This window comes from Gymnodraco acuticeps, unplaced genomic scaffold (assembly GCF_902827175.1).
Source record: "Gymnodraco acuticeps unplaced genomic scaffold, fGymAcu1.1, whole genome shotgun sequence".
Lineage (NCBI taxonomy): Eukaryota > Metazoa > Chordata > Actinopteri > Perciformes > Bathydraconidae > Gymnodraco > Gymnodraco acuticeps.
Window position 1 is genome coordinate 625,097 of NW_022989876.1, and position 12,984 is coordinate 638,080.

Here is a 12,984-nt window from a genome sequence, read left to right on the forward strand (position 1 = left end):
CTGTTGCGGCTCTGGAGAAGTTTCATGTTGGTGAGATTAAAAAGCCATCCATCATCTGGTCGTCCTGCCGCTCTGCAGTCACAGCTTCCTCTCTCTGCTGAAATATTTAATCCAGCGGTACTCTTTATTATTTCATGATCCAGTGTGTCTGAAAGATGCATGCAGCTCACATGGCCTGACACTCTGAGTCACTTCCTCGTCTCCATGCTGAACTTCCTGTGAGATCCACCTGAGGGCACATTTATTTTATAGCTCTTACAAGATGACAATTTAAAGGAAGAAAAATCCAAAATGATACATTTTTCCAAACTGGAGTAAACCCTATCAAAGGTGTTATATTGTAGTGCTTCCTCAAAGTGTGGTCCGCGGACCACTGGTGGTCCGTGAGCGGCCCCTAGTGGTCCGTGAGTATATTGGTAACATTTCACATTTGAAATAAATACATTTAAGTTTTCCACACTCTCGCGGGAATATCTCCGCAATGGAGCGAGGCTAAGTTTCACTTTTGATTGCATGATATAGCCCAGCGCAACACCTTCATCACACATGTTGCCACTTGTTTGTACCATTTTCAGGCAATTTGTAATCTGTTCTAGAAAAACTATGTGTTTTTTGATATTTGTGGAGTTAGGTGGTCCACGAGTGTTTTTTTATTGGTTAAGTGGTCCTTGGTATGAAAAAGTTTGAGAAACACAGATTGTCAGTGGTGGATAAACTACTCAGGTCTTTAACTGCTGCTAACCCAATTGTTAAATACTTTGTTGAGTGTAAAATAAAGACTGTTACATTACTTAAGTAAAAGTTAATACAGATTGTATTCCCATCTTCTCTTAAATCAGTGTAGAACCAGTGTAATACAATGAAGTACATATACTCAACCTTAATAGATAGATAGATAGATAGATCTTTCATTTGTCATTGTACAGGTTAAGTACAACTTTAAGGTACTTTACTGATATGCTTCTCTATACTTCTACATTTTGAAAGCTAATATTATATTTTATACTCTGATACATGTATCTGACAGCTTGAGTGACTTTTGCAGCTGATAAATAAGTAAATGTGTCTTTGTCATCACCCTTCTCCTTTATTGATTTGTATTATCTCGCCAACATTTTCAAACTCTCCCTTCCCTCGTCCTCGTCCTCTTTGTTCTTCATCATCTGTCTTTGTTTTTCTTTCCTTTTCATCTATATTGCTTTTCCATCTTCTTTCTCTCATCCTCTTGTTTGCCTCTTCTGCTGACATGTACTTCTCCTCCTTCACCCCTTTCTCTATCTTTTACCACTTCCTATATCTCATCCTCTTTTATGCTGGTGCTGCTCTCTCTGCTGTCCTCCCGCTTCAATAACACCCCAATAACAACCCTTTCTCCCCCTCAGATGAGGAGGAGGACGAGAGTGGGGAGGAGCGTCTGCCGTCCTGCTTCGACTACGTCATGCACTTCCTCACCGTCTTCTGGAAGGTTCTGTTCGCCTGCGTTCCTCCCACCGACTACCTGAACGGCTGGGCGTGCTTCATCACCTCCATCGCCATCATCGGCATGCTCACCGCCGTCATCGGAGACCTGGCGTCGCACTTCGGCTGCACCATCGGGCTCAAGGACTCCGTCACCGCCGTGGTGTTCGTGGCCCTCGGTACCTCCGTCCCAGGTGAGATCAGGACTTAAAGGGGACCTATTATGCAAAATCCTCTTCTTCATGTCTCTTCTACATCAACATGTGTCCCCTCTGTGGAAAGAGACTCTGAAAGTTTCAGGAACAAAGATTGTCTCTCTTTTTGTCCTGATCCATTTCTATAAAAACCTGTCTGAAAATGAGCTGATCAGATTTTGGCCACTTTATGATGTCATAACGTTTTTTTGGCTTGTGTAACCATTAGCCAATCAGCAACCAAGGTAACCCCCCCCCCCACCTTATCACCTGAATCTCCTCCTAGAGCACCATTGTGTTCTTTGTAACCAAATGTGTCTCAGAGGGGCGTGGGGAGGGGCTCCTTATTTTCATCTAAAGTAACAGACAGAGAATCAGCACTTTGGAAACAGGGGATTATGGGTAATGCTGCAATGATCTGTTTGGTGTTTGGAGCCAAACACTTCAGAGACATGTTTTGTATATATCTGAGACCTATAATATATTGATGAAAAACAGAATAATAGGGGACCTTTAATACTCAATACTTACAAATGTTTGATTGTTCAACCATCAAATGTATTGCCAGTGCTAAGTAGGTATAGCAGCAGCAGCAGCAGCAGCTATATTGTTGCTTATCAGGGCTTTTAATTTGGAAAACAAGCCTAAACCTTATCTTCCTGTACCATACAGTTACTTTCTGTCGCTTCTATTTTGAAAAACAAGCCTCATTCTGAGCTTTCTATAAGGATAGACCCTAAGGGCTTTTATTTAGAAAAACAAGCCTCATCCCGATCTTCCCGTTTTGATACAGTTACGGCCCGTCCACACAGCGGCATGCGTTAAAGCTTCAACTCTTCAGCCCATTCACTTTGAATGGGGTGACGTCACGCTTCGCTGAACTGCATTGTGGGAGCGAAGCGTAGCAATGTTCCACTTTTGAAGCTTCGACGGAAGCGTCAGCCAATCGAATCGTATGCCAGTACAAGCTCTAGCCAATCAAACCGCTGCTTGTGTGTCCGGGGCGGGAGATTCAGGTGATTGGTTGTTGGTCCAGCTTCAGACATGCCCGCCGGCAAGCGACAATGCACGCCGCTGTGTGGACGGGCCGCTTTTATAAGACATGAGATAAACAGGGCAACTGTGACCGGTGGCTTGCCAAATAGTGAGCCCACATTTATTTGTACTGCTAAGTCTTTTATTGGCTACTTATGGCGCATTTCCACTGCAGGGCCTCGCAAGGCTTAGTACTGTATAGTTAGGCCTTGGTAGGCCAGGCTCACTTTATGCTGCGTTTCCATTACAGTTTAGTAGCTGGGGCAGTAACTATAGTAACGCAGTGTAGGCGGAGCCGTGACGTCATCTTCAATGCAAACACAAAACCAACATCAGCCATTAGCTGTTAGCCCTCAGAGCTCACAGCTCCTCATATCTGTTCAGAAACTTGACAAAAGTGAAACAAGTACAAACCACAGACTGTCAGTGTCATGGCGAATACAATCGCTGCTTTATTTATGTCTGTAGGCCGTTGTTGTGAGTGTGGTCGGAGCATATACAACGTTAGCTTAGCCAATCTCCATTCAGAAAACACACATTTTAAAAAGGTTTTTCGCCTGCCGTCTGTCTGCAGACTTGTCAAAGCATTAATTCATGGTTGTTACCAGAGTTGGGTAATATTACTTTTGTCGGTAACGGAGTAGTGTAACGTGCTACTTTTATAATTCAGTAATCACACTACAGTTACTAACATTGCCCCGACACGCGTTACTTCGTTACTTACTAAAATCAGTCATAATCAAACCTCAACAAACACCTGCAAAGAACACATGCTAAGGTGAAGCTAACGCACAGCTATTTGTTGTTTGTTTATATCACGTAGTCTGTTCTTCTTCTCTGTTTTCCGGTTGTTGCCTGTTTTGAATGACGAATACACACTACCGCCGCCTGCTGGTAAGGAGAGTTATTGCCACTCACGCATGCGCAGTTCGTACGTGCTCGGCTGAAGTCTTTGCGGTGTCTGGTTCCAGTGCAACACATGGCCAACACGCAGGAGAACACGCCGACGCAACAGCGTGAGCAGAGATAGACTGCGCAAAATATACAGATAGCAGGAGACAGAGGACAGCCATGGTCAGATAGGAGAACATTCAGGATCTGGATCAGTCTTATGCGACAATGGAAACTGAACTAAAGAGAACATTTGAAACTTTAGCAGTCTGCGTGATCTGCCTGCAGGGAGGGGCGGGCCGGCCCTGCGAGTAAAGTAACGAGTTACTTTATGTAGAGAGTAACGAAGTAGTGTAATATATTACTTTTTTTTAAAGTAATATGTAATATATTACTTTTTTTTAGTAACGACCCCATCTCTGGTTGTTACTAACCGGTATCAGTATGTTGTTACTTCGGCATCATTTTGAAACGTGTATTACAATTAAATCACGGTAAAATATGTTCATCTTGTTGTAGTTGCCAGCGATTCTCTCACTAGTTTAACATACTCAGCCCGGTTGTTGGCCCGGAAAGAGCCTCGATTTTGGAGAGCCAGCAAACTGTGAAAAAGTACCTGCTAGCCGGAACTACGCCGAGTGGAAACGCAACCAAAAACGGGCACGGCACTCTTAAACCGCGCTCCGCACTGTAGTGGAAACGCGCCATTAGATTACTTCATCTTCTTCATCAGCCAGCATCCTTCTTTGGTATCTGTTGTTCACTGAGTTGATTCTCGCTAAGTAGCTAAGGCTTAGTCATCTTGCTAAATAGTGAGCCTCTGTTGATGTATGAAAACTGTGTTAGAACTGGTTTATGATGATTAATGAAGTGTTTACAACCTAATTCATAACCTAATTATAAACCCTTTATGAATCATTTATAAGAGTAGTCTTATTGTAAAGTGGTACCAACAATTCTATGTGTCTTTTATTTTGAAAACAAACCTTTTCCTGAGTCTCCTGTAAGTTTACAGTTACTCTATAGAAGTAGGGATAGGTTTTGTAAGGTCTATAATACATTAGAAGTGCAGTGTGTACATAGCTCTGATATATACAGTTTAAAGAGTGGTATACAAATATAAATATATAGCTCGTATTTGTATATATATCATGAGCTTTTCTTACAAACAGTAACATCAGGACAATATTCTGAATTTTCCCCTGACAGTAACAATACGTCACCAACAACTTTGACTCCGTCAGCATATTTGTTATTAAAGGACCTGGGTGCAACATTAATAAATCATCACTGTATTTTTTTTAGGAAAACATATAAATAAATAAACAAAAAGACCAAAACAGAGGACATTGCCAATCTCCACAGTGCCATTTATATTTTTGAGTGACAGTTGGCTTTAGCGGAAAATGAACATTTGCTTTCAAGATGTTTATCTTCTTCAGGAAATTAAAAGAAAGGGGAAGTGTGCACGATTTCTGGAAACTATCAAAATACCACTAATAATCATCTTTATGGTCAGGAATTATAACATTAACTACAGAATATAATTTATGAAGACATTTGTGTGAATGCTGGATTCTGAAAAGCTGACACCAGACTACATTTCTCAACATGTGTCCCCTCTTCTTCATGTCTCTTCTACATCAACATGTGTCCCCTCTTCTTCATGTCTCTTCTACATCAACATGTGTCCCCTCTTCTTCATGTCTCTTCCACATCAACATGTGTCCCCTCTTCTTCATGTCTCTTCTTCATCAACATGTGTCCCCTCTTCTTCATGTCTCTTCTTCATCAACATGTGTCCCCTCTTCTTCACGTCTCTTCTACATCAACATGTGTCCCCTCTTCTTCATGTCTCTTCTACATCAACATGTGTCCCCTCTTCTTCACGTCTCTTCTACATCAACATGTGTCCCCTCTTCTTCATGTCTCTTCTACATCAACATGTGTCCCCTCTTCTTCATGTCTCTTCTACATCAACATGTGTCCCCTCTTCTCCATGTCTCTTGTACATCAACATGTGTCCCCTCTTCTTCATGTCTCTTCTACATCAACATGTGTCCCCTCTTCTTCATGTCTCTTCTACATCAACATGTGTCCCCTCTTCTTCATGTCTCTTCTACATCAACATGTGTCCCCTCTTCTTCATGTCTCTTCTACATCAACATGTGTCCCCTCTTCTCCATGTCTCTTGTACATCAACATGTGTCCCCTCTTCTCAATGTCTCTTCTACATCAACATGTGTCCCCTCTTCTTCATGTCTCTTCTACATCAACATGTGTCCCCTCTTCTTCATGTCTCTTCTACATCAACATGTGTCCCCTCTTCTTCACGTCTCTTCTTCATCAACATGTGTCCCCTCTTCTTCATGTCTCTTCTACATCAACATGTGTCCCCTCTTCTTCATGTCTCTTCTACATCAACATGTGTCCCCTCTTCTTCATGTCTCTTCTACATCAACATGCGTCCCCTCTTCTTCATGTTTGTTACGTCCCCACTAAGGTCTAGGGGACCTGGAGACAATAACATACAACCAATAAAAATGAGGGAGTCAGCGTAACAGTTGACAAAAGGTTTATTTTGTAAACCCAGAACCGAACAGACATATAACTGAAACCTTAGTTGGTGAGGAGGAGGAGGAGTCAAAGGATTGTGCCAAACAAAAGAAACAAGCATAACAAAACCAGGCCTATCTCTACATCTATCCTTTGAAACAAAAACTCAAACAAAAACCCTCACTAACTAAACTACAAAGACTTTGACAAAACAATATACAGGGGTGGCAACAATCCGCTAACCTAGTGTGTCTAAACATTAGTTAGCTACGTGGTGAGAAATGTACAGGGTACCCCAGACTTACCTAACTCCTCCACCTCTCAACACACATACTTTCAAAAAGGTCAGACAATACAAGGAGAATTAGTTGCTAAACACTGCAGTCAATTTCAGGCTCCTCAATCAGCAACAGGCCCAGAGTGAGAGAGCGAGAAGACTTCCTGGGTGCCTCCTTTATGGTCGGCCCTGGCTGCTGATAGGCCAGCTGAGGGTGAGAGGATCCAATCAGCCATCAAACTCAGGTGCACAGGCAGATACCGATCAGCTGCTGATTCGCTGTGCAGAAGACAGGGAGAATAGAGAAACACAGGAGGGAAGGAAAACCACACCAGTACGGCCTGCCTGGCACGTAACAATGTCTCTTCTACATCAACATGTGTCCCCTCTTCTTCATGTCTCTTCTCATTCAACATGTGTGTCTGTGAAAAGAGACTCTGAAAGTTTCAGGAACACAGATTCTGTCTCTTTTTGTCCTGATCCATTTCTATAAAAACCTGTCTGAAAATGAGCTGATCAGATTTTGGCCACTTTATGATGTCATAACGATGTCTTGTCTTGTGTAACCATTAGCCAATCAGCAACCAAGGTAACCCCCCCCCCCCCCCCCCTTATCACCTGAATATCCTCCTAGAGCACCATTGAGTTCTTTGTAACCAAATGTCTCTCAGAGGGGCGTGGGGAGGGGCTCCTTATTTTCATCTAAAGTAACAGACGGAGAATCAGCACTTTTGAAACAGGGCTGAAGCAGAGGGGATTATGGGTAATGCTGCAATGATCTGTTTGGTGTTTGGAGCCAAACACTTCGGAGACATGTTTTGTATATATCTGAGACCTGTACTATATTGATGAAAAACAGTATAATAGGGGACCTTTACAATTGTATACACAGTATTTTGGCCAAAGTTTGGTTATTTAATATCTTGCTTTTCTCTGTGGTTTAAAATGGGTGGGACTCTTTTATTTCTGTGCACCAATCAAAGTTCAGAATATGCATGAAAACCTAATGACTTCTCTCTCTGCAGACACCTTTGCCAGTAAGGTATCGGCGGTGCAGGACACGTACGCCGACGCCTCCATCGGGAACGTGACCGGCAGCAACGCCGTCAACGTGTTCCTGGGCATCGGCCTGGCCTGGTCGATCGCGGCCATCTACTGGCACATGAAGGGGAAGCCGTTCGTGGTGGAGGCCGGATCGCTCGCCTTCTCCGTCACCCTCTTCACAATCTTCGCCTTCCTGGCCATCTCGGTGCTGCTTTACCGGCGCCGCGCCCACATCGGAGGGGAACTGGGTGGTCCGCGGGGTCACAGACTGGCCACGTCCGCCTTCTTATTCGGCCTCTGGTTCCTCTACATCCTGTTCTCCAGCCTGGAGGCCTACTGTCATATAGAGGGCTTTTAAACAGGGGAATACAAACATGCAGGGGTTTAAAGTACAACTTCAGAGGGTGGCTTCTCACTGTGGGATTTTTTGGTCTTGTATGGTTTGTATGAACAGGAGAGGTTTGGTTTTCCCAGACGCCTCTATCTCTCTCCCTCAACCCCTTCTGTAAGGATGCTCGGTGGCGAGTTTTCTGCAGGAGAAGATCGCCGTCCTGAGCCGGCGCCAGTCCGCTTACATTTGGGATTGGGTCACCATCGAGTCCAGAAGATGCCACGCAGACCTGGAAGAGACTGAAGTCTTATATCCGGAGAGGGTTGAGTTAATCAGAGGTCTATATTTTTCTCAACGTCTGACGAGAACGACTTTTTCTAAAAAGTATTTTGGGGATAAAAACGCAACAGATATAATAAAACAAAAAAAACACACACAAACACAAATAAAGGATTAAAAGAACTATTTTCTGATCAATGTTAAGGAATAGCAAAATATCGTAAATGGGGAATATGTTGAGTGACTGATTGATTTATAGTATTTATTTTTTATTTGCATAGTTTCCTAAGGAGCACTGCAGAGTTCTCAGAAATCACACGAAGAAGAAGAAGAAGAAGAAGAAGAAGAAGAAGAAGAAGAAGAAGAAGAAGAAGAAGAAGAAGAAGAAGAAGAAGAGAAGAAGAAGAAGAAGAAGAAGAAGAAGAAGAAGAAGAAGAAGAAGAAGAAGAAGAAGAAGAAGAAGAAGAAGAAGAAGAAGAAGAAGAAGAAGAAGAAGAAGAAGAAGAAGAAGAAGAAGAGCGATCGTGGACACAGTGAACATGGTCAAACTGCCCTGAACATTACTTCCGTACTCTATACGTATCTATATATAATATATTTCCATATTTTCTGTATATTTTGAATATTTGTTTAAATGTGGTCACTTTCTGCTCTAAAGATTGCTGTGGCTAAACGGGAGGGGTGGGGGGGTCAAACTATATACTGGAACGATGTCTTCTTCACATTTCTAAGAGTTATGTATCTTGCCTAGGTAAAAATATGACATTGTATTTTATTTATTTACTGATATCTTGGTCTCACTCGAGTTTTCAACTTTTCAATCAGAAATCCTAGAAAAAGAAAAAAAACATGTTGCTGCAGAAATAAATTAAGAGGTATTTTTCTACTGTTCCTTCCGTGCACTTTGCTGTATAGATCTATTTATTGAGACTTCTACTTGTACGTGTGCAAAAGGCCAATATTTAAGGTGTCACTATGGACCGAACAGAGTGCCTGTGGAGCTGCAGCCGCCCACACTGAGCTGAACAACTGAAGAGCTTCTTCCAGAACCGCTTTTAAAGCTGCCTTTATAAAATGTGAGATTTTAATACAAAGCATGTCATCACATAACCTTAATTGCTGCTAGCTGCTTTTACGTTAGCTTCTCCAACTGCAACATTGGTGTTGTCTGTGCCTGAATCCCTGGCATTGCAGCATTAAACATAATCTTGGGCTCTACTTTATTAAATAAGTAAATGAGAACACAATTCTTTCCAAATTAAACCACCAGGCATTTGCATACAAACAAAGTATGCAGAAATGTCTTGTTAAGCTATTAGAAAAACCCCCAAAATATCGCCTTGAATATGATATAAAACAGAGAAAAGCACCAAATCATATATTTAAGTTGCTGAAAACAGCATTTTCTGACATTTCCGCATGACAATTTAATTTAACAATGAATTATAATTATGTTACCATCAATATAATAATACTTGCAGATCTATTACAATGGATTCAGCATAAACTACTAAGGATAACTGTGAGCGACACCTTTAATGTTAAACATCATCTAATCATTGATAAATATCAATCAGTGCATCTACAATGAAATAAAATCTGTTTTCATGATATAAGAGAAAATCAAAGTGATTCCATAATCAAATATGTAGGTGTTAGGTTGGCAGTGCTTCAAAAAAAGACTCAAATGACATGTTTTTCCCTTAACATCTCCCGCTTCTGCTGATTTTGTAAAGAGTAGGATTGAAACTCTTCAGTAAAGAGAAGCCAGTGTGGGTATCAGAGCAGCAGATAGCTCCATGATGAATTTAAAAGTAGCTTGACATCGATACTGAATGCTGTTTAACACACGACTGGTGCTTTGTTTATAAAAAACAATAGAAACAAATTATTACTCGTTTAAAACTCCCAAGAAGTAGCAGAAAAAATATATTTATTACTTAATTTGCATATGTTAGTATATAATCAGTCAAATAAAAAAATCACCCAAGAGATTACCAAAGAGGTGGGATGCAACATCTGTTAAAAAAAATGATAAAAATAAAAGTAAAGAAAAAAATGGTTGCAGTGACACTGTATTTCCACAAGGGGGATGTCAATCTCCAGTCCCTGTGGTTCATCCCTTCTTCTCACTCCACCTCTTCCTCAGTGTTCTTCCTCTGTGGTGAGCAGTGTTGTAAATACGTCTTGTGGCTGATTCGGATGCTCTTTCCCGGCCCTGGACCACACCTGCTCCCCCCACATTTACACACACACACGCACACATTCAGTCGATATGGGGTCCACTGACGCTGTGAGGACGGGTCCCATTAAAACACTAAAACACCCACGTTTTGTACATAATTTTCTGTGTATGTTTACATTGACACAGTATAGGTGTCATGCAAGGAGGGGGGCATGCAAACACACACAAACACACATCTCATTTACAGTACATGTTATCTGCAGTCATCTGAGCCAGTGGAAATGTGTGTTGTTTTATTTTCCGGGGGCTCACTTTGTCACCTTTTTGAATCCTGCAAAAAACATTTTTAGTCTTGAGTTTGGCAGGCGTTCATGATGTCAAGGAATTGTTGTATCCTCGCCTTTAGAGGGTTATTTATATTGTTTATTTGGTTGTATTATTTTTAATCTGCCATGTGTGTCTATGTGTGTGTGCACAAGCGGGGTTTTTCACCACTCTAAATCGTAATTTTGTCTTAAAAAATATGAAATGTCTTAATTCTGTAAAAGAGGAAAATATATTTATCATACACATCACCTCTCAAGGCAGCAGTCTTATTTTATTTGGAATAAAAGTGAAATGTGAATTTGTGAGACACTGAGGAAAAGCTTCATTAATTATATTGTTATTTTCACTTGTATTTGTGTAACAGAGAAAGAGGGCACATTTTAATTATAATGGAGGGGGTATGTTTTTTCCTGGCCTGCAATGAGATGTCAAAAATAAAAAAGGAAATTTCAAAAGCTGACGGTGTTTTGAGATCAACACCTTTTGTTTTTTTCTGTGGAAATAAAGCAGCTTTCTGGTTTATAAGCAAACACTGGTTGACTTGAATCACAACTGATTATTAAATATATCAATGTCACTGGATTTAGAAATAAAGGAAATACTTTTTTGAGATTAAAGGTTTTGAAAGGTTATCACAAACATCCAAAATCCTCAAAATTGAGTTATTAGGGTTTTCACAAAACACCACAACAAGTTGGAAAAATGTACCTTAAAGGTGGGGTAGGTCATTTTGGAGAAACCAGCTCGAGTGCGCTAGAATTTGAAAATACACAACCGGAGAAAATCTGCCACTTCCTTACAGAGCCCCTCCTCCAACACACACAAACGCGCACATGACCAATGAGGGCACGAGATAAGTTTGTGCACAGATGGAAGGCTGACAGGCAGGTAGGCCATCCAGTTACTTTAGCCGGGCCGGCTCAGATGATTGGTCGTGCTTTTTACAGCGCCACGGCTTCCATGGATGACATTTTTCATGGATTTTTTGTCAAAGCACTTAAGATATTCATTGCTATCGGGATGTTAAGAACATTCCATGGAATATAACAAAAAGTGTATCTCGAGCCGGTTTCTCAAACTTATACCCCACCTTTAATTAAAAATATGTTTTGCCAACAGATTTTACTTAATTCTATAAGGCTAGTTGAAACTAATAGAAAGTATCTCAACGTAATATTACTGCTTTAAACTAACCTAATACAGTGAAGTTGAACCTGCTGACAAAACATTAAAGTCAATGTTTAATTATTTTTTGAAAATGTGTTGCATCAGTTCAAACCACTATTTACATATTATGCAGAAATAAGCACAAGCGTGTTGTCCCAGAATGGACTAATGGAAGAGAGGATTTTGTTTTAAGAATACAGGTTTTTATAGCAAAATCAAAACTGTTTATAATAAATATTCCCTTCTAATTTCCTTTGTGAGGGGATTGTTTTGCCGTTAAAAAAAACACATTTTCTCTGCTTGTAGATACTTTTACTCCACACCTGGAACATTTCTCTAGCTCATATCTTCATATCAATTAACTCCATGTCTGTTTGTTTGCACTTAACTGCATATCTGCAACAATAGAATTGCCTGCAAACTGCAAAAATATTCAACATTTTTAGATTCGACTTTTTATTTTTCAAACCTATCATTTATTTAGACCTTTTCAGGTATCTTAATATTGTGTAGCTTTGACTAACTATAGTCATTTATGATTTACATTTACATTTCAGAACGTCTTGTTGGTTTACCATTTTATAATCTTAACTAAAATAAAAAAACAAGTAGCCTACCCACTCTTTTGAGTTAATAAGTTATTTATTTTCAATTAAATGTATTTTTTTAAATGATCTGATATTTTTGAGTTAGCTGGTCAGGTGAAATGTATCAGGAACTGGACTTAGGTTGGATTTGTCACTTTTCGGTTCATTGATTATTTTTGCAAAACATGTTTTATACCTGAAACACTGTCACTGTCCACAATTGAGAATCTCTGAAACTAACAGAATATTTCTAACAGATAGCACTACACACAAACACACACATGAACACACCTTCTCATCTCTGAAATTGTTTGACTGTTTGTTAAATTGACTGTTTTTTACTCCTTGGTATGGGTTTCTGTTTTTATTTCAGGGAATTGTGCATGGATTTTACGATTTGTTTTGCAATTTATTTTGGTTATTATTTCTAAGGGGGGTCAATACCTAAATAAAGGAGAGTATTTGAAGAAAAAACGCTTCCTTTCTGTGTGTGTGCGTGTGTGTGTAAGTAAGTGTGTGTGTGTTTAACTGGCGTGGAGCAGCTGAGACAGGGGCGGGGCTTAAAGCGTTACTGACGTGTATCTGCACCAATAGAAAGCCGAGGATGATTCGCACGTTTGCACAATTGGTTTACAATAAAGACGGTGAGTTTC

General features: G+C 40.5%; 1 protein-coding gene across 5 annotated transcripts in view; it reads left to right on the plus strand.

The window, feature by feature from the left end:
- The window catches only part of slc8a3 (solute carrier family 8 member 3), a 203,148-nt gene extending 192,041 nt beyond the window's left edge, over window positions 1-11,107 (plus strand). For all 5 annotated transcript variants that reach the window (XM_034197873.1, XM_034197865.1, XM_034197902.1 and 2 more), the window contains 2 exons: window positions 1,383-1,652; window positions 7,437-11,107. In XM_034197873.1, coding sequence (XP_034053764.1) covers window positions 1,383-1,652; window positions 7,437-7,813 — 647 coding nt within the window. In that variant the 3' untranslated portion in view covers window positions 7,814-11,107. The remainder of the gene's footprint in view (window positions 1-1,382; window positions 1,653-7,436) is intronic.
- The last annotated feature ends 1,877 nt before the right edge of the window (window positions 11,108-12,984 follow it).